This window comes from Equus caballus, chromosome 1, assembly GCF_041296265.1.
Source record: "Equus caballus isolate H_3958 breed thoroughbred chromosome 1, TB-T2T, whole genome shotgun sequence".
NCBI classification, from domain to species: Eukaryota; Metazoa; Chordata; class Mammalia; order Perissodactyla; family Equidae; genus Equus; species Equus caballus.
The window spans coordinates 39,797,000-39,822,373 of record NC_091684.1 but is presented as its reverse complement, the minus strand read 5'-3'; the positions used below and the strand labels follow the sequence as shown (position 1 = coordinate 39,822,373).

At 40.5% G+C, this 25,374-nt stretch overlaps 2 protein-coding genes across 7 annotated transcripts in view; one reads left to right on the top strand and one right to left on the bottom strand.

Annotated features, from left to right (window-relative positions):
* Positions 1-4,914, bottom strand: part of LIPA (lipase A, lysosomal acid type) — a 194,384-nt gene extending 189,470 nt beyond the window's left edge. The window contains exon 1 of one of the 4 annotated variants that reach the window (XM_070224597.1): positions 4,721-4,914. The gene's annotated coding sequence lies outside the window, so the exon portion shown is untranslated. The remainder of the gene's footprint in view (positions 1-4,720) is intronic. The other 3 variants (XM_070224627.1, XM_070224554.1, XM_070224563.1) reach the window with 3 other exon arrangements.
* The window catches only part of LOC100059068 (interferon-induced protein with tetratricopeptide repeats 5-like), a 78,220-nt gene continuing 57,389 nt past the window's right edge, over positions 4,544-25,374 (top strand). The window contains exons 1-3 of one of the 3 annotated variants that reach the window (XM_070224519.1): positions 4,820-4,986; positions 5,576-5,692; positions 14,101-17,190. In XM_070224519.1, the coding sequence (XP_070080620.1) occupies positions 14,411-15,541 (1,131 nt within the window). In that variant the 5' untranslated portion in view covers positions 4,820-4,986; positions 5,576-5,692; positions 14,101-14,410 and the 3' untranslated portion in view covers positions 15,542-17,190. Of the gene's footprint in view, positions 4,987-5,575; positions 5,693-14,100; positions 17,191-25,374 lie in introns of those variants that run through there. The other 2 variants (XM_023643039.2, XM_070224511.1) reach the window with 2 other exon arrangements.

Genomic DNA, 25,374 nt, shown 5'->3' with positions numbered 1-25,374 from the left:
AAGCTTAGGAAAGAAAATATGTGGGGGAAACTAATGGAAGATAAGGGCTAGTTAGTAAGGTTTGCTGTGTAGATTCCTCTGGTAGTGAATCTGGTTTGATAAGAGCCTAGAGTTGTTCCAGGAGATTAAATTCTGTCCTTCTTGGTAGAGAGGGGAAGGGGGACACTTTTATGAATTTGTGTCCTGCTTTTAAGCAGATGGGAACATGGCAGAGAGCTTTTCTTATATCTGCTTCTTCTCAATTGCCTTTAGCTCAAAATAATCTCTGTGCCAACATGGTATATTTTGGGATGGCATATTCTGCTACCCATCAGTGAACAAAGCAGACATTTTCCCCAAACCTCATGCAGCATACACTCTAGTGAGAGACAACACACAGTAAAAAAGTACACAGTCAATTAAAGGTCAGCTTTCTCCATGGAGATGTTTGAAATTTAATTCACTGTCAAACTGTCCCAAGCAGTTTCTCTTATTTTGTGCCAATTTGTTTGAAGCACTATTATTCAGTCATTTGCTGGTACTGATCTAGTTAGATGAAGAAATATGAAAAGGATCTAAATGATCTGAGAGCCCATCTGTAGCAATTAACTTTGACTATGACATTTTATTAAAAGGCAATGCACAAGAAATAATATTTTTAAAAGAAAAAATAAGGAAACAATGTTATTGTTTTTTATTCTGGGATTTATTTTGGGACAGGATGTATTAATTTCCTATTGTGGCTGTAATAGATTAGCACAAACTTGCTCACTTAAAATGACACAAATTTATTATCTCACAGTTCTGGAGGTCAGAATCTGAAATGAGTCTCACTGGACTCAAATCAAGCTGCTGACACAACCATACTCTGTCTGGAGGCTCTGGGCAGACAATCCTTTTTGTAGCTAATCCAGCTTCTAAAAGTTGTCTGCATTTCTCATTGGGGACCCCTAATCTACCAGAATACAAGTTCTCAAGGAATACACAGAAATCTTGGGTAGGTTTAGGATTTTTACTGAAATTCTATAGGAATTGAAGTGAGAAAAATGTGTATCAATGAGGGGTAGGCATAAGAGTTACAGAAAAGCAATCTTCCCAACTTCACTATCACTAAAACAAGAGATTTATTAGATTTAACAAAAATAGTATCTTAAAGTTTTTGATTTGGGAGGAGGCTGCGTGGCGCTAAAATAAGTCTAACCACTGTCAACTCTGCCAAAGTCAGCAATATTAAAAGCAAATAATTCTTAGATAATTAGTCAATTCTTTGGCTATTAGGCAACTCTTCCCAGACATTGCTATACATCATTGAACCCAGAAAGCTGAGCTCATTAATGCAAAATAAATCTCTGGATTATGTAATGTGTTCGTGGGAGGTGTCTTTGACAATCTCCAGAGATCACGGTTACTTAGTGTGTGCTATAACCTAATACCATCTCTCTATCCCATCCTTCGCAATTCTAGAAGAGATCTCTGCACTTTCCAGAACTCAGTAAAACCAAGCGTGGGACAGTCTGGATATTTGCAGAGAAAAACATGCAGCAAATTCAGGAAAATGAATGCTCTTTGGTGTTGAAAATACTTTTGCCAAACTTACACATGAATATCTCCAGGCATTACCAAGAGGTCTCTTTAAATTGACAGCCTAATTTCAGAAGCTTGTTACTCCCATGTAAATGACTGACAGAACCACAGCTGCTGTCCTTATTTAGATTCTCCCACTCAAGGACTCCTCCAAGTGCCCAGGGAGTGTCTCTCAGGTACCCCTAAATCAGGCCAAACCACAGCTCCAGCCATTCCCTACTGTTATATGAGTCCCAACCCAGATCTTTGCTAATTGCTGTCTACACACCACTGTAGGCTCCAGCTCCTTGGGGACCACCCTGGCCACCAATGTCCCCATTCTCCATATGCTGCTAGAGCTGGACCTGTATTGGGACCAAGGGCATCTACCCTACAGCCTGCCTCAGCTTGAACTACCCACCCTAAGCCTGTGTCCATAGCTTTGTATCTCTTCCCCAGCCAGACCAAACATGGTAACAGCCACCTCCACTCTGGAGCCCCATGCTGAAGGCAGTAGGCCTTTTCTGACATTCTCCTTGATACCCACTCTCTCACCCAGGAACCTCCTGAACTCCAGTGCCATCCCCAACTTCTCTTGATTTGTATACAACTTTTGCTCTCCTACCTGGAATCTATCCCCAGTCTCTTGCAGATGCTATGTGGCCTAATTCAAATAAATGAGGAATGTACATGAGGGTAGTATTTACAGCAGTGATTCCCAACTGAGGGGGATATAAGAGGAGAGGGGAGGATTTGGGAGCCAAGGGAGAAAAAAGTCACATTTGGCACCATCTGCAGACAATTTTGGTTCTCACAACAGCAGGGTACTACTGACATCTGGTGGGTATATGCAAGCTGGCTGCTTAAACATCCTAGAATGCACTGGACAGCTTCCCACAACACAGAATTCTCCAGCCCAAATGTCAATAGTGCCAAGGTTGAGAACTGACTTACGTGTGTTTCTTGGAAGAGTTATTGCTTAAGTTTCAGTTTCCCAAGCAGATTTTAGATCACTTGGCAGGTTTCACAACCTATTTCCCTTGTTCTCTAGTTGCTCTGTTTTACACGTTGAAACAAATAAATTCAAAAGACAATACACTACTGATTTTGCCAAGATTCCACCCAACCCAAAAATCTAGGAAAAAAAGACTGATACTCAAATTGCATCCAGGAACTTCAGCATGTTCAACACCCACTCAACTGTCAGGCCCTTGTTTCTTCTCAATCCTGAAAATGTATATTCCTTTAAAATTTTTATAAATGTTTTTGCATTTCTGAATTTGAATGTCTAAACATTATAAGTAGATAAGCAGGATTTCTTTTTCCTTTGATTTTTTAACACTGATTGCTTAGCTGCTATCCATTTAAACCTTAATAAGCAAAGACAATCTATTGGCCCAGAAACACTAAGTGAAACGAAGGAAACAAGGAAGAGAAACGCCATCAACGAATGGGAAACTTTTTCAAACATTGCAGCTCTATTAAACTTTTCTACTTCCTTGGTAAGAAGGAAACTCTGGGTTATTTTTCTATCCCAAATAAACCATTCAGTACCTTTTCTAAAATGTGGCTTCCCACTTCGGATAAACATTACAATAGCCCAGAGGCCCACCACACTCACATTACCTCACTGACCTCATTTCTTCAGACTTCCCCCGTGCTCTCCCCACTCCACACACACCACCCACACATGCCAAGTGTGCTCTGACCTCCAGGCCTTTGCACCTCCTGTTTCCCCTGCCTTGAATGCTCTTCCCTAGCCCCATATCCACAGTGCTCACTCCTTCACCCCCTTCGGATCTCTGTTCAACTGCCACATTCTCAGTGAAACCTTCTCTTACCAACATATCTATAACAGCAGAACACCCTGCACTCCAACCCTCTCTATGCTTTTTCTCCATAGCACCATCTGACATAATGGAGGGCCTGGGCCTTGCTTGCTTAGCAAAAATCCCTAGGCCCATTGCAACCATGTGCTTCTGGCTCCCTTCTGGGCAGGCAGCCCAGCTACCGGGATTTGTAACCATCTGGGCCTGGCCAGCCTGGATCCTCCCTTATCCCAGAAGAACATCCTGTCTTACAGGGACACAGAGACCCTCCATGTCACCTACTGTCCCTAGGAACACTGGTCCTACCAAGGACAGCCCTTTGGCAAGCATGCAGCCTTTGTTCCTCTGCCTACTTAAGCAAGCTTCTCTTAGGGGGCGGACGTAGGTATTCGGATACTTCCGTCCAGCTGGCCGCCACTGGACACTCTCCCTCTAAGTAAAGCCAATAAACCTACATGTCTCGTTGGCATTCTCGAATTAAAAAATAAAGTCAGCAGTGTTCAGACTAGTGGCCACAGAATGAGACTGTACATCATTGTCCATTTACAAAGCAAAGTCAACGGAATGATATAAAAGTGATAACTGGTGCCTTTTTAAGTTTTTCTCAAAGTTTGAGAATTATCTTGTCTCTCTCTGCATATCCAGGAGCCAGACGCAGAAGACAGTGAGGAGGCAGGGCTTGTCCCTTGTCTGTTTTATTCATTGCTGTATTGACAGTGCCTTGAACAATGTCTGGCTCTTAGCAGTCGCTTAATAAATTTGTTGAATGAATGAATGATTGAATTCGAAGGGGACAAAACTTTAGTGTATTTAGCACTTTCTGCTTAGATTCCCAATACCACCCCTTCTTTATTAGGACCTTATTACAGGAAGCATGGTTGACAAGGGCACGGAAGGCAACCGCTCTCATAGGATTGTGGGTGAGGGTGTATAAATCTCTTTGCAAAGCTATTCAGCAATAGCTAGGGAACTATAAAATATATATATATACATTTGACCCCCAAATTTCTCTATAATTACACAACGGAAATAATGGCACAGGTGCACCACCTGTGTTGTCTGTTGAGACAAGAATGGGAGCAGGGACTTCCGTTTCAGGTCAGGGCACATAAAGATGGAAAGAGCATCGCTGCCACCCTCATAACACAAATCACGCTGAACAATCTCCTGTCACGTTCTTCAAAACAAAAACAACTCAATGGAGAGGCACGCGGCCTCCATGAGACAAGTAAGAGCGAAGACCAAAGTCCCCAGGTTCAAAGGCCCCGGCTTCAAACTCCGCACCCAACGACCCCGGGCTCCCAAGACGTCTCCTCTCAGCTCCTCAGACCGGCCAGGGCCCCCCTCACCTCTTCCAGAAGTTCCGTTTCCCGCAGCTGGACGCCGCCCAGTCGCGGATCAGATTCACTTTCTAGTTACCCTTTCCCCCTCGGTCCCGCCTTCAAGAAGACCAACCCCCCCGCACCGATAGAAAAGGGCAGCCGCAGCGCGGGAGCACACGCCCGTGACCACGGACACGCCCGGGCGCGCGCCGCCGCTTCTCAGCTCGTGCTCCCGGTCCTGAGGAGAAAGCCCGAGGGGCTGCGGCTTCCCTCGCCGACCCCGCCGCCATGAGGTAAGGTCTCTTCCCCGCTCCTCCCAACTCTGCGTATGCCTTTCTTCACACCGGTGTTTCTCCTTGTCCCGTTTCCAGCGCAGCGCTGCGGCCCCTTGAGGGGCCGAGCCCCTCGCGCCCCGCAGCCGGGCGCGTGGTTGGGGACGCGTCCCGGAGCCCTGTGCGGGTCCCGGGCGTCTGAAGTCGGGCCTGTCGGCGAGGGTGGCCGAGCGCACGCGCCCCGGGAGGCCTGTCTCCCCGGCGGCTGCGCGGATCCCCTTAGCCCTTGGCCATCCCCTCCTTCCCAGGGCTGCAGCTGCGGTTCCCTCAGTGTGTGCAGACGCGGTTTGGCCGCAGCCCTCCAGGCGGCGCATCGTCTGCTGCTGCCATTTTGCCTGATTTCTGGGTCTGAGTTCCTCCCTCCCCGGGAGCTACCTTTGTTCCGCTACAGGGTCTTACTGCTCCGCCCGATCCGCGCTTCTATGATGATTTCTTCCCCGTCCCCTTCACTAGTGCATGCTGGTGGGGTCCTTTTCGTCCCCGTTTTGTGTCCTGTCCCCGGGGCTAGCACCCTGCCCTGCATGTGGTCACTGAACCATCCGCATTTCAGAAGTTGAAGACTGAGAGGTTAAGATCTTGGGCGCCTGAGGCAGATAGTCCTTTGTTCTGAATGCTGACTCTGCACAACTTCTAGTTGGGTGACCCAAAGCAAAGTTTCCTAAACTCGGTGAGTCTGTTTCTTAGATGTTATAAAACTTAATGGCAGCCATCTCTTAGGACTGTAGAAAGGGTTAATTGCTTAGCACATGCTATTTGCATATCTTGACTATTATTGTAAGTAAAGAAGAAAATAAGTGCCTCACTTCGAACATTTGTAAGAAGGGAGGGAGGTATCAGGAAGGAGACTGGAGAAACAGGAAAAACGGGGTGCACAGTATCTATATGCAAGATGGGGTGGAAGAGGGATGAACCCCATTGGGGACTGTCTCCCAGGAACAGTGAAAGAATGCTCCTTCCAGGCAAAACTCCAGAATTACCTGAAGATAAATACCCCTTCAGACACAATAGTCGCTCTCCGCCAGCCTCCCCCGGAGGCAAAGTTTACAACTTAAGTGAACAAAGTTTAAAAAAGGAAAACTCATGGCATCCAGTTGTGCAGAGATTCCACAGAGTCTGGGCAAAGCAGTGGAGTCTGAAAATCCCTTTGAGATCTCAGACCACATTCAGAATGCCTGAGGCAGCCCTACTCATTGTCCTTGGGCTGAGCTGATAGAAACCTTCCAGACAGAAGCAGGTGTTCATTTTACTCTATGGATGGGCATGGGGCTGCTAAGCCCATATTGTCATGGATCTGGGCAGGCTGTTAAGCTCATGGCATGTCGTGCCTAGGATTTTGGTACAGTTACCCCAGAGAAAGGAACAACTACCAAGGGACGGTCTTGCCAGGTTTCCTAATCAGGATTGTATGAAACAGTCCAAAACCTATTTTCTTCTTTTTTTTTTTTTTTAAGGATTGGCACCTGGGCTAACAACTTGCCAATCTTTTTTTTTTTTTTCTGCTTTATCTCCCCAAACCCGCCCTGTACACAGTTGTATATCTTAGTTGCAGGTCGTTCTAGTTGTGGGATGTGGGATGCCGCCTCAACGTGGCCTGACGAGCGATGCCATGTCCACGCCCAGGATCTGAACCCTGGGCCGCGGCAGCGGAGTGCACAAACTTAACCACTCCGCTACGGAGCCGGCCCCCAAAACCTATTTTCAAAATCTAAACATGAAGTCAGACACAGAGCATGCCAAGATAGAAAGACAAGTGGGATAGGGCAGAGTGAAGTGGGAGAAAGTTTAGAGCTTCTGTCTTTATTAGCAGAAGGGAAGAACTAACAGAAATTCCCTCATCTGGCATTTAGGTGCTTTTTATGCTAGACTTATGCCTCTGGGCTGGACATGCCAGAAGTTTCCAAAATGCAACTGCATTCATTCACTCATTCAACAAATATTTATTTGTTGAGCTTCTACCATATGCCTAGGATAACAGATGCTGGGGACACAGAGGTGAAAAAATAAAATCAAAACAAGGTCCCTATTCTCATGGGGCTTACATTTAAATGGGGAAACAGACAAACAGTAGATAAGTGAGTAAAGAATCAACATAATTCAGAAAGTGATAAGTGCTATAAGGAAAATAAAATAGTGTAATGGGCTAAGACAGTGATGTAGAATGCAGGGGGCTATCTTAGATAGCTCTGCCACAGGCAGCCTCTTAGGTAGGGAATATTTAAGCTGAACTTACAGGAAAGAGCTAGTCATGCAAAAATTTAGGAGCAGAGCAATGTGAGTAAATATAACAGGCGTAAAAGTCCTTGAACTTGATATGTTCAAGATAGGAAGAAGGTCAGTATGTCTAAAGCACAGTAAGTGAAGAGAGTAGTAGGAGAGAAGGTTGGACAGACAGATGAGGCCAGCTCCTTTAGGGACTTGTAGGACATGGCAAGGGCTGGATTAATATCTAGGGATGTTGGGAAGTCATTGGGAGATTTTAAGCCAGGGTACGGACATAATCTGGTTTACATTTTCAAAAGTCTACTGGTACTATGTGAGAACCAAAAGTGGAAGCAGGGAGACCAGATTTTTCCGCAGCTCAAAGGGAAGGTAATTGTGTTTTAGACTAGGAAATTAGCAGTGGAAATGGAGAAAAGTGGATGGATTTGAGATGCATCTGGGTGGTAGAATTAAGAGGACTTCCTATTGGATTGAATGAGGAGTTGAGAGAAGAGGAGCAATCAAAGATTACTCCTAGGTTATTTGGCCTTGGAACTAAGAGGTGCCAAACAAGGTGGGGAAGACTGAGGGAGGAACATGCTCAAGGAGCCCAGATTTCTGTATTGGATATGTTTATTTGAGTTGCTAGTTGAACTTGTAATTGAAGATGTGAATTGAAGATTAGGTAAGTCTGGAATTCAGGGGAGAGATCAGAGTTAGAGGAAATACATTGGAAGATCATCAGCATATATATCAGAAAGTTTGAATTGTCGGGAAAAGAGGTATTTCAGTTCACTTATCTTAATAATGATAATTATATCTTTGATAACTAAGATTCTTGCTTTTCCTTCAGATCACTTCTAATACATTTTTACCTAGGTCTTTTGAGAGAGATCATTAATCACCCCTAAAGAAAGAAATCTCTGTAGCTCCATGTCTGAAGCACTCTGCACAGCACGTCCTACTGAGAAGTTGTTCCCTCTCAAAACAACTCCAACAATGTGGAATGCTGTGACTTTAGATTGAGGACTCATATTTGAAACAAATGATTTCTTAACCTGAGACTTTTACATATCCAGCATGTCTTTTCTAATGGTTAGTCACACAGATCTCTTACCTACTCTTTAAGCTGGTCTAAAATCCCTTCATGTTTTCTCTTTAGGTCCTCCTGAAGTAAAGTGAATTTTACATACATTAGATATATCTTACATTTTAAAGCGAACTATTCTAGAAGACAACTTCCAATTTTTATATTAAAGAGATAGTATAGCATTATTGTTGAAAGTCATTAGTTTTTGAGTCAGGCAGAACTAGGTTTGAATCTTGGCTCAGCCACTTTAATAGCTGTGTAACCTTTAACGTGTAATTTAAACTGTCTCCCAGTCCTCATCCATAAAATTGTGAAAATAATGAGAGATTGTTATAAAAATGACATGTAATTTGTATAAAGTGCTTGGCACACTGCCCAGCATGTATAAACTATCAGTGAATGGTAATTTTATTTTTTTGAGTACTCATCTGATTCTAGATAGTATTTTATAAATAGTATAACATTTATACTACTGAGCTGAGTCTGCAGGGAGCCCAGGTCATATGCATAAAGTTGTTTTTTCAAACACATTCTTCTTTGCCATTTAATTTAGCTCTTGACCTTGAATAAAATATCAGAAATTTCAAGTTAAAGGAGAACTCTAACCTGTTGGGCTTGAGGCCTTTTTATCCATTAAGTCCTAAATGCCCAGTGTCTCCAACTATCCTGTCCCATCCAGTGGCCACTAGACATATTAAAAGTAAATAAATTAATAATTAATAAAGTAATAAATTAATTAAAAGTAAATAAAAAATTCAATTCCTCAGTACGAGCCACATTTCAAGTGATCAGAGGACACATGTGTCTAATGTCTACAATATTGACAGCAGAGGTAAGAACATTTTCATCATGGCAGGAAGTTCTATTGAAAAGCTTAAGTTTAGAACCTACAGTCACTAAAATCTGGGACCTGTATACAAGTTTGAATGTATATACACAGAGAAAGAGAATAAATATGAAAAAATTATAAAAATTGAAATTAATCATTATAAGCTAACTTAAATGTTAATGTTTAAATAGTGTAAAGTTGGAAAACATTTCATGGAGTAATATATTAGATTATAAATATAAAATGGTATTATTTTCCAATCACTACCACTAGTTGTGCAGTTAATCCAGTTCTCTAACTTTTCTGTTACTTTTGGCTATTAGGATAGCCGCTTTCCAGTTGCTGAAAACTTAGTCCAATTCAGTTTAAAACCTCAATCTCAATAGCACAGCTAGAGGCACTCACAACTAGAAGATACAACTATGTACCTGGGGGGCTTTTGGGAGAAGAAAAAGAAACAAAACCCTCAATCTCATATTAGATTCAAAGCCCTCTCCTCCTCCTTCCAAACCCCCAATGAATATTGGCATAAATGCTATAAAGAACAGGAAAATGTGATAGAGTAGACTTTAGGATGACTGGCAAGGTGGGGGTGCAGCTTTAGCTAAGGTGGTCAGGGGTAGGCCTCTGTGAAGAGCTGACATTTGAGCCAAGACCAGAATTAGGAGAATAAGTAAGCCCTTGAACTCTGTTAGGAAGAGTTCACAGAGGGAATAAAAGGGAGGTACAGGTGCCCTGAGGTGGGTACATACGTGGCATAAGAAATAAGAAACAATAAAATTGTTTTAAGGGCTAGTATGTCTGGAGTGCAGTGAGCAAGAAGACAGTGGTACAAAATGAAGCTAGAGAAGTAGACATGGGCCAGATGATGAAGGGCATAGCAACCATGGTTAGGAGTTTGAGGCTGGAGATAAAGATTTGAGCATTAACAATGGATAGCTTTACTTTGCTTCATATTCCATCTTTCTTGCAATTTCCTCCTTCTCTCCTACAAGCATCATTTTCTCCCTTAATACTGGATCATTCCCATCGGCATATCATTAAGTCATTAAAACACATCATGATTAAAATATTTTTTGACAATTCCTCCAGCCTCCCTCCAGCAGTGGCTCTATTTCTCTACTCCCTTCATAGTAAAATTCCTTGATACAGTGGCGTATATTCCCCATATCCACTTCTTCACCTCCCATTATGCCCTCAACCCTCTCCAGTAATGTGTTCTACCACCATTCTAATAAACATTTATCAAGGTCCCCCACAGGTTTACCTCTGCCAAAAACAGTGGTCTCATCTCTGTCCTCATTTTCTGAACCTCTTAGAATCATTTTACACATTGAATATTCATCTTTCTTTCTTGAAATAAATATTTTCTTCCTTAGGCTTTCTTGATACCAGATTGCTCGGCTCTCCTGCTCCCTCACTGATTATTCTTTCTTGGCCTCCTTTCCTGTCCTTCTATTCTGCTTGACCTGTAATGTCTTACAGCTTAGTTTTTGACCTCCATTTGCACTCACTCCTAAGGTAATTTCATTCTAGATCTCATGGTTTTAAAGTTAATCTGCATGCTGATGACTTCCAGTTTTATATCCTGAGTTCTAGTGTCACTCCTCATCTCCAGAATTTTCTTCATTAATATCCAACTTCATACTTGTCATCTTCACTTGAATGTCCAATACAGATCGCAAATGTAACATTTCCAAATAGTCCTCTTGATATATCCACTCAGTTCCTGAAGTCAAAAGCATAGGAATTATTCTTGATTCCCTCTTTCCCTCATGGTCCTCCCCACACCCAATCCATCAGAAAGACATGTCAGCTCTGCCTCCAAAATACAACTATCCAGTCCTCACTAGCCCTTCAGTACAAGCTTGTATCATCTCTCCCTGGATTTCTTCAAGAGCTGCTTTCATGTCTCTTTCAGGGACATTTGCTCTGCCCAAGCTATTTAAATTTTAGTTACCTCCCAGACCCCCTGCCAGCCTCCCATTCCCCTCTCCTGCTTTATTTTTCTCCTTAGCACTTATTATCATCTTACACACTGTATATTTTCATTTATTATTTGGTCTTTTTATGGCATACCCCACCCCTGTATTAGAATGTAAGCTACAGAGTGTCAGGATTTTTTTTTTCTGTTTTGTTCATTGTTGTATTCCTAATACTTAAACAGTACCCTGCACATAGTAGGCTCTCAATAAATATTTGTTGAATAAATAGCTTCCCACTAGTTTCCCAACTTCCTCTCTTGAGCCCTTATCATCCTGTCTCCACAGAGCAGCCAGAGGGATTTTTTAAAACCTAGATCAATCATGATCATTTCCCTACTTAGAAATCTGCCTCCAGTGATTTCCCTTTGCAATTAGACTAAAATTTATATTCCAAGCCCTGCATCATCTGGCCCTGCCTACTACTACACCTCATCTCCGGCTACTCTCCTTTTTGTTTACTATCGTTCAGCCATACTTTTCTTGTTTCTCTCCTCTGAACTTTCCAAGTTTGTTCTCACATGAGGCCTTTGTGCTCACTGGTTCCCTAGCACAAACCAATGTTTCTCAACCTCAGCACTATTGACATTGTGGGGGCTGACCTGTATTGTACGGTATTTAACAGCATCCCTGGTTTTGACCTAGTAGATGCCAGTAGCATTCCTCCAGTGGTGACAACCACGTTGTCTCCACACTTTACCAAATGTTCCCTGGGGGGCAAAACCACCCTGGTGGAGAAGCACTGGTTTAGACCATTCTGCCCTCAGGTCTTCTATGAATGCCTCCTTTCATTGTTGAGATCTTCCTTCAATTGCCCCTTTCTACAAGGGCTATTCCTTGTCAAGGATAACTAAAATACCCCCACCCAACACCATTTAATCCCATTACTCTGGTATTTTTTTTTCTTTACACTTATTGTCTGGAATTATGTTGTCCATTGATTTGTTTACATGTTTATTTTCTGTCCACTTCTTTTGTTCCCTCCTCATGCAGATTGAAATTACCACAAAGAAAGGACCCCTTTCTGTCTTGTTTACTCTTCCATCCACTACAACTAGAATATTGCCTGGCAAGTATGAGTGAGGTGATCACTAAAGGTTTCTTGATAGAAATATTAATATAGTTTCCATAAATTTCCAAATATATATTTATATTGTACATACAGAGAGGGGGCTCCTGTTTGCAGCAGAAAGGAAAATACACACACAGTACACTGTTCATCTCATAATTAGAGCATTCTCTCTTGGAGAGAAGCCTTAAGTAATTTTTTTCTGTATATTTCTTGTGACCCTTAATTATGGCCAGTAATAGATTTAGAAAGCCTTTCCTGACTGCCTCACCACCATCAGCAAAACAAACAAATAAAATTGGGTCTATTATTAGGACTTTGTCAGTTGCAGACAGTACAAACCCAATTCAAACTGGTTAAGCAAAAAGAGAGAAAGAGAGATTATTTGTGTAAGAAAATAGAAGTCCAGTGATGGACAGGGTGATCCAGGCAAGACTGGGTTGAGGTATCTAGTCGGTTCCATGAGCAATCCATCTTTCTTCCTGTCTAAGTCTGCTTTCTCTATGTTTCATTCTTTCTCAGGAAGGTTCTCCCCAAGAGTTTGGAAAGATAACCGCCAGCAACTCCAAACATATTTTCTACCAGCTTAAAATTTTTGGAGGGAAGAGAAATAGTTTGAGCAAGGTCCCATTTCAACAAAATCATATTTTAATTGGACTATCTCTGAATAAATCACTAGGACTGGGGAATGGCTGGAGTATCTTTTGCCTTCCTGCAGACTGGAGTGAAGGGTGGACAGCCTGTCTCAAATCACATGGACTGAGAGTAGGGGGAGAGATTGTTCCACAAAGGAAAACCAAAAGAAGGGATCCTCATCAAGTAAAAGCCACAGATGTCCACAACACTGGACTGTGTCCCCTTCTTGGGCCACTTCCATGGAACTTTTTTGGAATGCTGAATTGTAATTGACTGTTTACGTATAATATAGGCTTTGTATAAGCAGGACTGTGTCTTGTTCACAGTTACATCCCCAGGGTTATTCAGAAGATCTTGCATATAAAAGGCTGTCAGTGATGAATACATAATTCCTATCCCTTCCTTCCCCCTTCATCTCCCTAGTTTCAGAAACAGGGTTTCCACTGGGCCCTATAGAGATCACAATATGCCTCCCAAAAAGGGAACTCAACAAATATCTCTTGAAGTGAATATTAAGAGGAGATAAGTAAGCATTAGCCTTTATTATTGCCTGCAGCTCCAGAGGTCAGAAGGATATGGCACTTACAAAAAACCTACTAAGATTCTTTTTGCCTTTTCCTCATTTTTTCTAAATCTGTGTTAACTCTCCTATTATCTGTCTCAAACTTAACGCTTCTCCCTATCTCTTGCTATACCTGTTCTCATGTGTTTCTATGCCTTTTCTCTCTGTGAGGTTTTCTTTTTCTATCTTTTGGGTTTTTTTGTTCTTTCTATATGTCTTTGCAAAAATGATATATTCATGTGGTTTCTCTGTCTTCTTCAATGTACTTCTTTTTCTCATTTATCACTCTTTTCTCCCTTTACTACTCATAATACAGAAATGGAATTTTATGTTAATTATCGACTGTGTATATATTCATTCTTAATTTTCAAGGCTAGTTAATGAAACATTTTAAAGTCCCCTTTCTAAAAAGAAGTGGTACTCGTGGGTTAGTGACTGCTAAAAGGAAATACATACCCTATAACATAGAAAACCCTGTCATCCCTCCAGAATGGATTTTGGAATAAATAATGAAAATTTAATGGAATATTTCTGAGACATAACTGTACACAGAGGAAACTAGTATAAAGTTATAGGAGCCTACTGCTTTAACTGTAAGACCAAATAAAAGATAAAATTGGTGGTTAAGGAAAGAACAGGATTTAAGGTTTAAAAATTGATGATTTCCTTTATTTCTTTGAAAACTAAAAAGGAGTTTGTCTTTGACAGTGAAATTCCTGAAGACTCCTTGAAGGCCATTCTGTTGGAGTTAGAATGTCACTTTACATGGAGTTTACTTAAGGAAGACATTCTGTTTGATGTGGAAGACACAATTGGGCAACAGCTTAAATTTCTTACCACAGAATCCAGGCTTACTCTCTATAACCTATTGGCCTATGTGAAACACCTGAAAGGCCAAAATAAAGATGCCCTAGAGTGCTTGGAACAAGCAAAAGAAATAATCCAGCGTGAACACTCAGACAAAGAAGAAGTACGAAGTCTGGTTACTTGGGGAAACTATGCCTGGGTGTATTATCACATGGACCAGCTTAAAGAAGCTCAAATGTATATAGACAAGGTAGGGAATGTCTGCAAGAAATTGTCCAGTCCTTCCCACTACAAGTTGGAGTGTCCTGAGATTGACTGTGAGAAAGGGTGGGCACTCTTGAAATTTGGAGGAAAGTATTACCATAAGGCTAAAGTGGCTTTTGAGAAGGCTCTGGAAGCGGAACCTGACAATCCAGAATTTAACATCGGCTATGCCATCACAGTGTATCGGCTGGATGATTTTGATAGAGAAGAGTCTATAAAGAGCTTTTCTCTGGGGCCTCTGAGGAAGGCTGTTACCCTGAACCCAGATAACACCTACGTTAAGGTTTTTCTGGCACTGAAGCTTCAAGATGTTCATGCAGAAGCTGAAGGGGAAAAGTATATTGAAGAAATCCTGGACCAAATATCATCCCAACCATATGTCCTTCGTTATGTAGCCAAATTCTACAGGAGGAAAAATTCCTTGGACAGAGCTCTTGAACTTTTGAGAAAGGCCTTGGAGGTGACACCAACCTCTTCTTTCGTGCATCACCAAATGGGACTTTGCTATAGGGCACAAATGATCCAGATCAAGAAGGCCGCTTGCAATAGACCTAAAGGAAACGATAAACTGAAAGTTGATGAGCTGATTGCATCTGCTATATCTCATTTTGAAACAGCTGTGCAACGAGACTCTATGTATGCGTTTGCCTACATAGACCTGGCCAACATGTATGCTGAGGGAGGCCAGTATAACAAGGCTGAAGAGGTTTTCCAGAAAGCCCTTCGTCTGGAGAACATAACTGATGATCACAAACATCAGATCCACTACCACTATGGCCGCTTTCAGGAATTTCACCGTAAATCAGAAAATACTGCTATCCACCATTATTTAGAAGCCTTAAAGGTCAAAGACAGGTCATCCGTGCGCACCAAACTGACAAGTGCTCTGAAGAAATTGGCTACCAAGAGACTTGGTCACAATGCTTCAGATGTGCAGAGTTTAAGTGCCCTAGGGTTTGTTTACAAGCTGGAGGGAGAAAAGAGGCAAGCTGCTGAGTACTATGAGAGGGCCCAAAAGATAGATCCAGAAAATGAAGAATTCCTTACTGCTCTCTGTGAGCTTCGACCTTCCATTTAAATGCATACTCTAGGAAATTAGTTCTAAGCTTTTCTCTTCCTTTTGGGTTCTTATATTTTTGTTTATTGTTTTAATCCGTTGTGCATTACAGAGCCAATTTTCATTGAATGGTCATTGTGTACCAGGCATTATGCTAAATACTTTATATATATTATGATGAATCTTTTGCTGTTTTATATTTTTTTAAATTAAAATACTAGAAGCCATTGAGAAACAGCAACCTTCCAGCTGTTGTAATTTTTAAAAATATTGTGGCCGTTATGACTTTATACCCTTTTATCTCTGCTATTTATAATAATTTTCTGATTCAATTTTGTCAAGTTCCCATATTACTCATTTATGCAATGAGCATAATCCTATATAAGCATTTGAACCTACATCGAGAACACTCTTTCAGAAATACACAGTTATATTAGTTAAGCTCTTAACTGTGCAGCTTGCAAAAGATGGAACCTTCCAGTTACAGATGTTCTAACTTTGATGAGGATATTTAACCATCAACCTGATTGTCACCTAAAGAATCCTTTTTGTTGAAAGAAAAAAGTTGATATTAACAAAAAGTTTGTCCTTCAGTAAAAGGAGACAAACTAGAGCATGAGAAAAAAGGCAATAAAGGAGAGAAACTAGAGCATGAGAAAAAAAATTTCCTCAAATACAGAACTTTAGGGCCCCATGAGAAATCTGAAGTATTATATCCCAAAATATTCGTTTGTTAAGTAGCTAGAAATAATTATGAGGAAAAGAATGAATAATGAAAAATTGTTAGTCTCAAGTTTCTCGGGTTCTTTTAACTAGAAGAATAAACCTAAACTAAATCTGGTTGGCATTAATTTTATTCCTTCCAATTGAAATTGCAGTATTTTATGTTAAAATCATTGACATAGAAAGCAGACCAATTGAGAAACGTGGAGAGATGATAAGCAAATGGGTAAAGTAAATACCCCCTACTTATATCCCTGGATTGCCAAGATTTCAGGGATTTAGTTTGGGGTCTGAACTGGGTAGAGTTGTCATACGTACAATATCTGGCCTTTGGTTAACTGTTTGAGTATTCCAGAGTTACTTCTTGGAAGCTTTTTCTTTTGTCTGAAACGTTCAGATTGATATGTTTTGCTGTAGATCCTGCAGGAATAGTTAAGCCTTGCTTTCAGTTTTAATATCCACCTTGAAGAGTCACTACTTAAGGGCTCTTATCCCAGGGGACTTTTTAAATTGGGATGTTACTAAAAGCCGCTTCTCTAATGTTTCTTTGATTATAGACTACACAATTATATTTACCACCACAGTATTAAGGGAAAGGTGTGCCATGTGATTTAATTCTCCATACTGCCAGTGTGGCTCTTAAAACTACTATGTATGAATGTGTGTGTGTTTTACCTCTCGTTACTATTTTTTTACTTTTAAAATTTATATTATGGTTATAACTATTATAAAAGTAATGAATTCTCATTGTAAAGTTTTAAATATACAGAAGTATATAAATTTAACGGTGAGAGCACTCCCCTCACCATATCCCATTCTACATCCCCAAGGTAAACTTTTTAACAATTTTCTATGTATCCTTCCCGATATTTTTTCTATACATAGGCAGACATCCGTGTATACTGTAATGTATCTCATGAATTAAATTTTTGAAAAAGTTTGTTTTACTTAAGTCTCTGCTGTTTTTATTTTGCTCATTTCATTTGTGTATTCAACAAGGAAAAACAGGGAAGAGAATGATCTTTACTCAACTATTTCAGAAAGGACTGAAGGTCGAAGTATCAGTAGAAGCATTTGTCCCATTTTGCAGCAAATATTTTATTTTGCAGCAAGTCATTATCCCCCATTAGGAATAATGTTGTAATTAAGATTATGTTCCCAAGTAGAGACTGCATGCAATGAAATACAGTTATAGCAAAACAAAGATACAACTATAAGCCTCTGTATTTAAATACTAGACTTTAAGGTCCACTAAATGACTTTAAACTTCACTAGATATTAAAACCTTGAAATATAAAGAAGTCATGACATACTAAGAAAGTATAAAATCAGCATATGAAAAATGCAACTGTAAAATGAACTAAAATTAATATGTTTATAACAACTTTAAATTTGGTCAATAATTGTGCTTTCCTTCCTAAAATCTATAACTATTTAGAGTTAATTTCATAGACTTTGGTTTTAAAAAAGACCTCAGATTTCACCTTTATCAATTAACCATCAAAACTGAGGTTTGAGGGCCAGCCCTTGTGGCCTAGTGGTTAAGTTCACTGTGCTCCGCTTCAGCGGCCCAGGTTTGGTTCCTGGATGTGAACCTACATTACTGGTTGGTGTTCATGCTGTGGTGGTGGCCCACATACAATATAGGGGGAGATTTGCAACAGATCTTAGCTCAGGGCACATCTTCCTCAGCAAAAAAACCCCACTGAGTTTTGAATTATCTTCCTAAGTGATAATTTCATCTTCAAATAGTCCTTATTCTTAGAAATTTGTTTCTTCCATTTAGCTGAAGATTTTTGACATCAAGTTTACACATATTTGACTGTCATCAAGAATCTCAGAGATCTAATCATTTTTAGAGGTGACATTTTGTATTAGCACTGTTGATGCAAACGGCAGAAAACCCAGCTCAAACTAACCTAAGCAAAAATGGGAATGTAATGGCTGATGTAATTTAATAGTCCAGGAGCAGCACTATTTCAGATAAATTTGAAGGGATAAGTGAGTCACCAAATACATATCAGTGGCTATTAATGGAAGTCAAGTGATGCTGAGTAGCCAAAAACCACATGTCCAGTACACATGCCTTAAAATATTTGAACACAGTTGCCCTGTGGCCCTGAGACTGCTTTAAGCTTAACATGCCATTTTCTTTCACTCACTCCCGTAAGACATTGAAGCTCCTCCCCATCATGGTTAATTTGAATTCTCTTCAAATGGTCTTTACCCTTTGCTAATGGTTTGTGTTCAGTTTAACTTAATACCTAAAGGGAGGTTTTAGGACTGTGTTAGAATGATCCCTTCTTTTTTCTATGAACTATACTTCTATTAATGTAGCCAAAATCAAATTATCCACTTAGTATCTGCTTATGTGTAGGTTTTTCCACACATGCCATTTTAAGGTATGCCTTTGACATCCTATACCTGAGCATTTGGCTTTTGAAAGTGTTTTATGTCGCTTGGTAGCATTGAGCACTTCAATTCAGATGACCAGATCTCTTAAAGAAGTTGTTGAGGAAATATTGTATGTAAGGTGCTATTCATTGCAAATAACAGAACAGATAATAGAAAACCCAAGCTGTCTTTAAAACAGAAAAGTAAGAATCTTGTTTTCAACTTGATTAAGCAACACTGAATCTTTTTAAGCAGTGTAACTAAGACAACCACTCTCTCTACTTTTCAGCTCTGATTTATTAATTTGGCTCCATTCAGAGAAAGCCCTGCCCTTGTGATCCTAAGATGACTGCCACATGCACTCTATGTCATGTGAAACAGCATTTCTCCTCCCCTAACCATAGAGGAATTCCAGGTTTGCGGTCTCATAGGGTCATCTCAGGTTACATGCCCATTCTCAATTCAGTCATCATAGCCAGAGAGGAAGGTATCATGCTCATTAGTTAGGTCTGAGACACATAGCTGGCCCTGAAAGCCAGGAACGGGGACTTCCCTGGAAGCATATGGACTGCAAGGTGCAGGGGTGGAATTATCAAGAAAATTGCTATTGGATACTGGCAGCCAAAAACACCAAGGGTATGTAGATTCAAATCAGTGCCTTCTTCCCCCACTCCATACATTTCTCTGTAGCAAGTAAAGAATTTCAGAAAGGAGCCAGAGTCATTCTTAACACTGAATCCCCAGGTAAACTTTTTGTGTTGGGATTTTTAGGTGCTGTGTCTCCTCAGTCTGGTTCTCTTCTTCCTTCAGATATCTGCTTTCCTCCTCAACATCCTGGAGGGCAGCCTAGTAGGGTGGTGGTATATAGAAGACAGAGCAAGGGAAGAAGTTATACTCGCATTGTAGCAACTACTACCAACTGTACTTGAGATAACTTCAAAAAATCGGTAGAACAGCCAGAGGCATTATGGCCTATGAACGTGTCTGAAGTACCACAGATGGCTGTGTTGACTGAAATAATGACCGGAGAAGCCGTCACCAGCTTATTCACTAGCTGCTGTGAGGTCCACAGGTCTTAACAGGACTAGTCCAAATTCAGTGTAACAAAGGTAGATGATAAACGTGGGCATGGGATGATCTGGACATCAGACTAACCCAGATTACCCATGTGGTCAGCCTGCACATGTATATGTTTGTGATGGCAAAGACCCATAGAAAAACTGCTTTGCATTCACTAGATTAGGCACTTTAACATGTTACCTTATTTAGCCAGCTCAACACTGCAAATGCATAGAGCTAGGCTCAGAGAAGTTGAGTAATGTTCTCAAAATCACAAGCTACTAAGGCGTTAAGTGGTAGGACTAGGATTTTAAACAGATCTGACCTAATTTACAGTGCACTCTCTGTCCACTGTATCAGTGGTTCACAAACGTAACCCTAAATCAGAATCACTGGTGAAGCTTCTTAAAAACCAAATTCCCAGGTCCCACCACAGACCTACTAAATTAGAGGCTGTAGGGCTGAAGCCTAGAAATGTATATATTTGTAGAGCACCCAAAGTCATTCTGAGGATCAGCCAGGTAAGAAAATGACTATTACAGCCTATAATACCTTTGGTGGGCTGGCCTAGTCTGATCTATATCCCATGCATTCCGTTTCTAAGTAGAAATCCTAAGGGAAACTATATATGTGTGTGATGTGGAAGCTCTGAATAAAAAGGTTAGGGGAAATAACAGAAGGAATAAGCAAGAATAGTGAAGAATCAGGTTTGAGGAGGATCTTACTTCAAAGGACAGCCTGACTCCCAACTCTGGAGCCACATCAAAACTAAAGTAGAATGAGATTAACCCAGAATTGCATTGAATCTCTTCCCAAAATTCCTCCTCATCAATTATGTGAAGAGTCTCCTCAAAATCCATCAGAGTTGCCAACTAACAAAAATATTAATCTTTCTCTCTCTCTGACACATGTGTATAAACACACAGACACACACACAGAGTACCTTAGCCCTTTGCACTGCGAAGTTGGATTTTCAGGTTCAACTCCCTTTCCCTCCCTTTCCCCTTCCCCGAGGCCTTTACCTGGAACCTCACTATGAACTGTAGATGGCGCCCTGTTCTTTTAACTTAAAGTACATAATAACTCCAACATTTGCCACATAATTCGGAAAACTCTCACATTCAGGGGCCATTCAGACAGTGAGTCATAGAAAAGATCATTTGCTTTAACTAACCTGTTTGTAGAAATCAGCCGACAAGAGCTGCTTATAAACAGAACAATTCTTTGGGAAACACAGTCTACCACAGCACTTCTCAAACTTTAACCCACATGCACATCACTTGGAAATCTTGTTAAAAGGCAGATTCTGATTCTGTAGATCTCACAAAGGGCCTGAGATTCTGCACTTTAAACAGACTCCTACGTTATAATGATGTTGCTGTTCTTCTGTCTACATTTTGAGTAGTAAGGTCTACCACATTGTTCCTCAAACTTGGCTGCACATTGGAATCACCTGAGAAGTTAAAAAAACAAAACACTGATCTGTAAGTCCCACCCCAGACACTGATGTAATTGGCATGGGGTCCAGCGCAGGTATTATGATTTGTTTTTTATTGAGTTCATGATAGTTTACATCATTGTGAAATTTCAGTTGTACATTATTTCTTGTCCATCACCATATAAGGGCACCCCTTCACCCCTTGTGCTCATCCCCCACCCTCCACCCCCCTTCCCCTGGTAACCACTGAACTGTTTTCTTTGTCCATGTGTTTGTTTAAATTCCACATATGAGTGAAAACATATGGTGTTTGTCTTTCTCAGTCTGGTTTATTTTGCTTAGCAGAATACCCTCCAGGTCCATCTGTGTTGTTGCAAATAGGATGATTTTGTCTTTTTTAATGACTGAGTAGTATGCCATTGTATATATATATACTACATCTTCTTTATCCAATCATCAGTCGATGGGCACTTGGATTGCTTCCATGTCTTGCCTATTGTGAATAGTGCTGAAATGAACATAGGGGTACATAGGTCACTTTGGACTGTTGATTTCAAGTTGTTCGGAGATACCCAGTAGTAGGATAGCTGGGTCATATGGTAATTCTATTTTTAGTGTTTTGAGGAATCTTCATATTGTTTTCCATAGTGGCTGCACCAGTTTGCATTCCCACCAGCAGTGTATGAGGGTTCCCTTTTCTCCATACCCTCTCCAACATTTGTTATTTTTAGTCTTAGTAATTATAGCCATTTTAATGGGTGTTAGGCGGTATTGTAGTGTAGTTTTTTGATTTTCATTTCCCTGACGATTAGTGATGTTGAACATCTTTTCATGTGCTTATTGGCCATCTGTATATCTCCTTTGGGAAAATGTCTGCTCATATCCTCTGCCCGTTTTTTGATCGGGCTGTTTGTTTTTTTCTTGTTCAGTTGTGGAGTTCCTTATATATTATGGAGATTAACCACTTGTTGGATATATGATTTGCAAATATTTTCTCCCAATTGGTGGGGTGTCTTTTTGTTTTGATCCTACTTTCTTTTGCTTTGCAGGAGCTCTTCAGTCTGATGAACTCCCGCTTGTTTATTTTTTCTTTTGTTTCCCTTGTCTGAGAAGACATAGTATTCAAAAAGATCCTTTTAAGTTTGATGTCAAAGAGTGTACTACCTATATTTTCTTCCAGTAGTTTTATGGTTTCAGGACTTATCATCAAGTCTTTGATCCATTTTGAGTTTATTCTTGTGTATGGCGTTAGATAATGCTCTACTTTCATTCTTTTGCAAGTGGTTGTCCAGATTTCCCCACACCATGTATTGAAGAGACTATCTTTTCTCCATTACATGTTCTAGGCACCTTTGTTGAAGATTAGCCTGTTGATGTGCAGTTTTATTTCTGGGCTTTCAGTTCTGTTCCATTGATCTGCGTGCCTCTTTTTGTACCACTATCGTGCTGCTTTGATTACTATGGCTTTGTGTTATATATTGAAGTTAGGGATTGTGATGCCTCCAGCTTTGTTCTTTTTTTTCAGTATTGCTTTAGCAATTTGGGGTCTTTGGTTGCCCCATATGAATTTTAGGATTCTTTCTTCTATTTCCGTGAAGAATGTCACTGGGATTCTGATTGGGATTGCACTGAATCTGTAGATTGCTTTGGGCAGTTAGTATTGACCTTTTAATTATGTTTATTCTTCCAATCCATGTGTGTGGAATCTCTTTCTGTCATCAGCTATTTCTTTCAATAACATCTTATACTTTTCATTGTATAAGTCCTTCACTTTCTTGGTTAAATTTATTCCTACGTATTTTATTCTTTTGGTTGTGATTGTAGACAGAATTGTATTCTTCCGTTCTCTTTCTATAAGTTCGTTATAAGAGTATAGAAATGCAACTGATTTTGTAAGTTGATTTTGTACCCTGCAACTTTACTGTAGTTGTTAATTATTTCTAATAGTTTTCCAATGGATTCTTTAGGGTTTTCTATATATAAGATCATGCCATCTGCAAACAGTGAGAGTTTCACTTCTTCATTTCCTATTTGGATTTTTTTATTCCTTTCTCTTGCCTAACTGCAATCCAAGTGCCCATAGACTGATGATTGGATAAAGAAGCTGTAGTATATATATACAATGGCATACTACTCAGTCATTAAAAAAGACAAAATCATCCTATTTGCAACAACATGGATAGGACTGGAGAGTATTATGTTAAGCAAAATAAGCTAGACTGAGACAGACAAACACCATATGATTTCACTCATATGTGTAGGATAGACAAACACACATACAAAGAAAACAGTTCAGTGGTTACCAGGGGAATGCGGGTGGGCACAAGGGGTGAACGGGAGCACTTATATGGTGACAGCCAAGAAATAACGTACAACTGAAATTCACAATGATGTGAACTCAATAAAAAAAAAAGAGTCTAGTCTGTCTGGAGCGGGTGGACGGGTCACATTCCCTGTGATGTGTCCTTCCCCAACTGGCAGCTTTCAACAGGAATCACTAGTCAGGAATGCAATTAGCCACTATATCATGTAAGGTTCAGAGTATGCTGCTCCAATATATGCCACTTTGGCATAATGATTATTTTCAGTTGAAGGCAACTGAGACAAAGCAGACGCAGTATGAGTGCTCTATCCTTCCCCATCTGCCTGAAAGCAGAACACAAATTCCACTTGTGAAGCTGTCCCTCCCCCCACTTCCTGTACCAGCAAGGGGATAACAATTATATTATTCGAGATGAGATGGCCCTGGAAAAAGTCTACACAAACAAACTTTATTAACTAGCCCTTATCTTCCATTAGTTTCCCCCAAATATTTGCCTTCCCACAACTTGCCACCCCTCCAAGCTCAAAGTCCCTTACCTTGTCTTGTCACGTCTCTACAAATGTATTGTTCTTTTGTTAAGATGCTTTATAAGCCCAAATTCTAACCACCCCTTTGAGTTACTCATCATTGGGAACTCCTATGACTATGCATGACGCACATGTCAATGAACTTCTGTTTGCTTTACTGTTGTTAATCTATTTTTTTAGCAGTCGTACTGGCAGAGCCCCAGCCAATGAACCTAAGATGAGTAGAGGAGAAAGATTTTTTTCCTCCTCCACAATCAAAAATATAGAACTGAACAGCAGCTGAATATCAGATGGTCCAATCAGAGAAAAGCCCTTTCCTGTACACATTCGTATGTGACTCAAAAAATCCAGCCAGCGTCCATGGTGTTTTTATAATTTAGGACCCCACAGAGGGGCATCCTAAATGGGCGGAGGTTCCCCAGCCTGACTTCTGCTTCTTGAGCCTATGCCCACTTTCAGGTCAGCAAAGCACAAGGTAAGGTCAAAACAGCCCAACAGCAGACAGCCCCAGGTTTCAGTTTAGAGTCAAGGCCAGACAATGAGGATCTGTGAATTCCAGCTTCCAAAAGGGTCAGCTGCTTTTTCTCAGGCAGCAACAAAGCCAACACAGTGCAGGGCCAGATAGCTGTGGTCCAAAGCCCAGGGACAAGCAAGGCTTTCCTAAGCCCTTTTTGTCTTTTCAGTCTTAGCGTCCTAATTGACCCACTCAAAAATATGCACATGGGGCATCAGCCTCTAAATGCCAGACATCTGACTTCACAAGGATTCATTAGCAACTAAAAACTGCTCTTTCTAACTCCAAAAGTGTATCTCAGTCTGGAGATTGCCTCTCTTTTTATGCTATCTCCCTTTTGCTGGAGACTCCAAAAGATAAGCCTCATAGCAAAAATCACTAGTTATGGAGACGTTCTGTTTCTAATACTTAAAAAATTTGAATTCCAACCCCTGCCCAAAGGGCAAAAAACATGAAAAGTATGTCTTGCTAACACTTTTTTTTTCTTTTATTTGGCAGCTTTACCTAATTGAAATGATCCCACTAGCGTTTCTGAAATTATAAGTATATAACTTTACATTAATTTTCATCATATATCCAAATGCTATAGCCACAAAATACAAAGCCATTTCTCTTTTTTCTTCCTCACTGCAAATTTACTGACACTCCTCTCAGTAAATTCAGCACTTATAGGGTTAATGTCAGCTGTCTGGGGAGATCTGGGCTGGGATGCAAGAGGGGGATGGAGGAGGCTATTATAGCAGTGCCAGCAGCCAGGCTGAAGAAATGACTAGACCCAGGGTTTTTTCTTTTACTTTTCCCCAGAGAACTGAGTTAGCCTTTTTTTTCTTGTACTTAGAAGAAAGAGCAATAGGAACTTTTAATATTTTAGGTCCA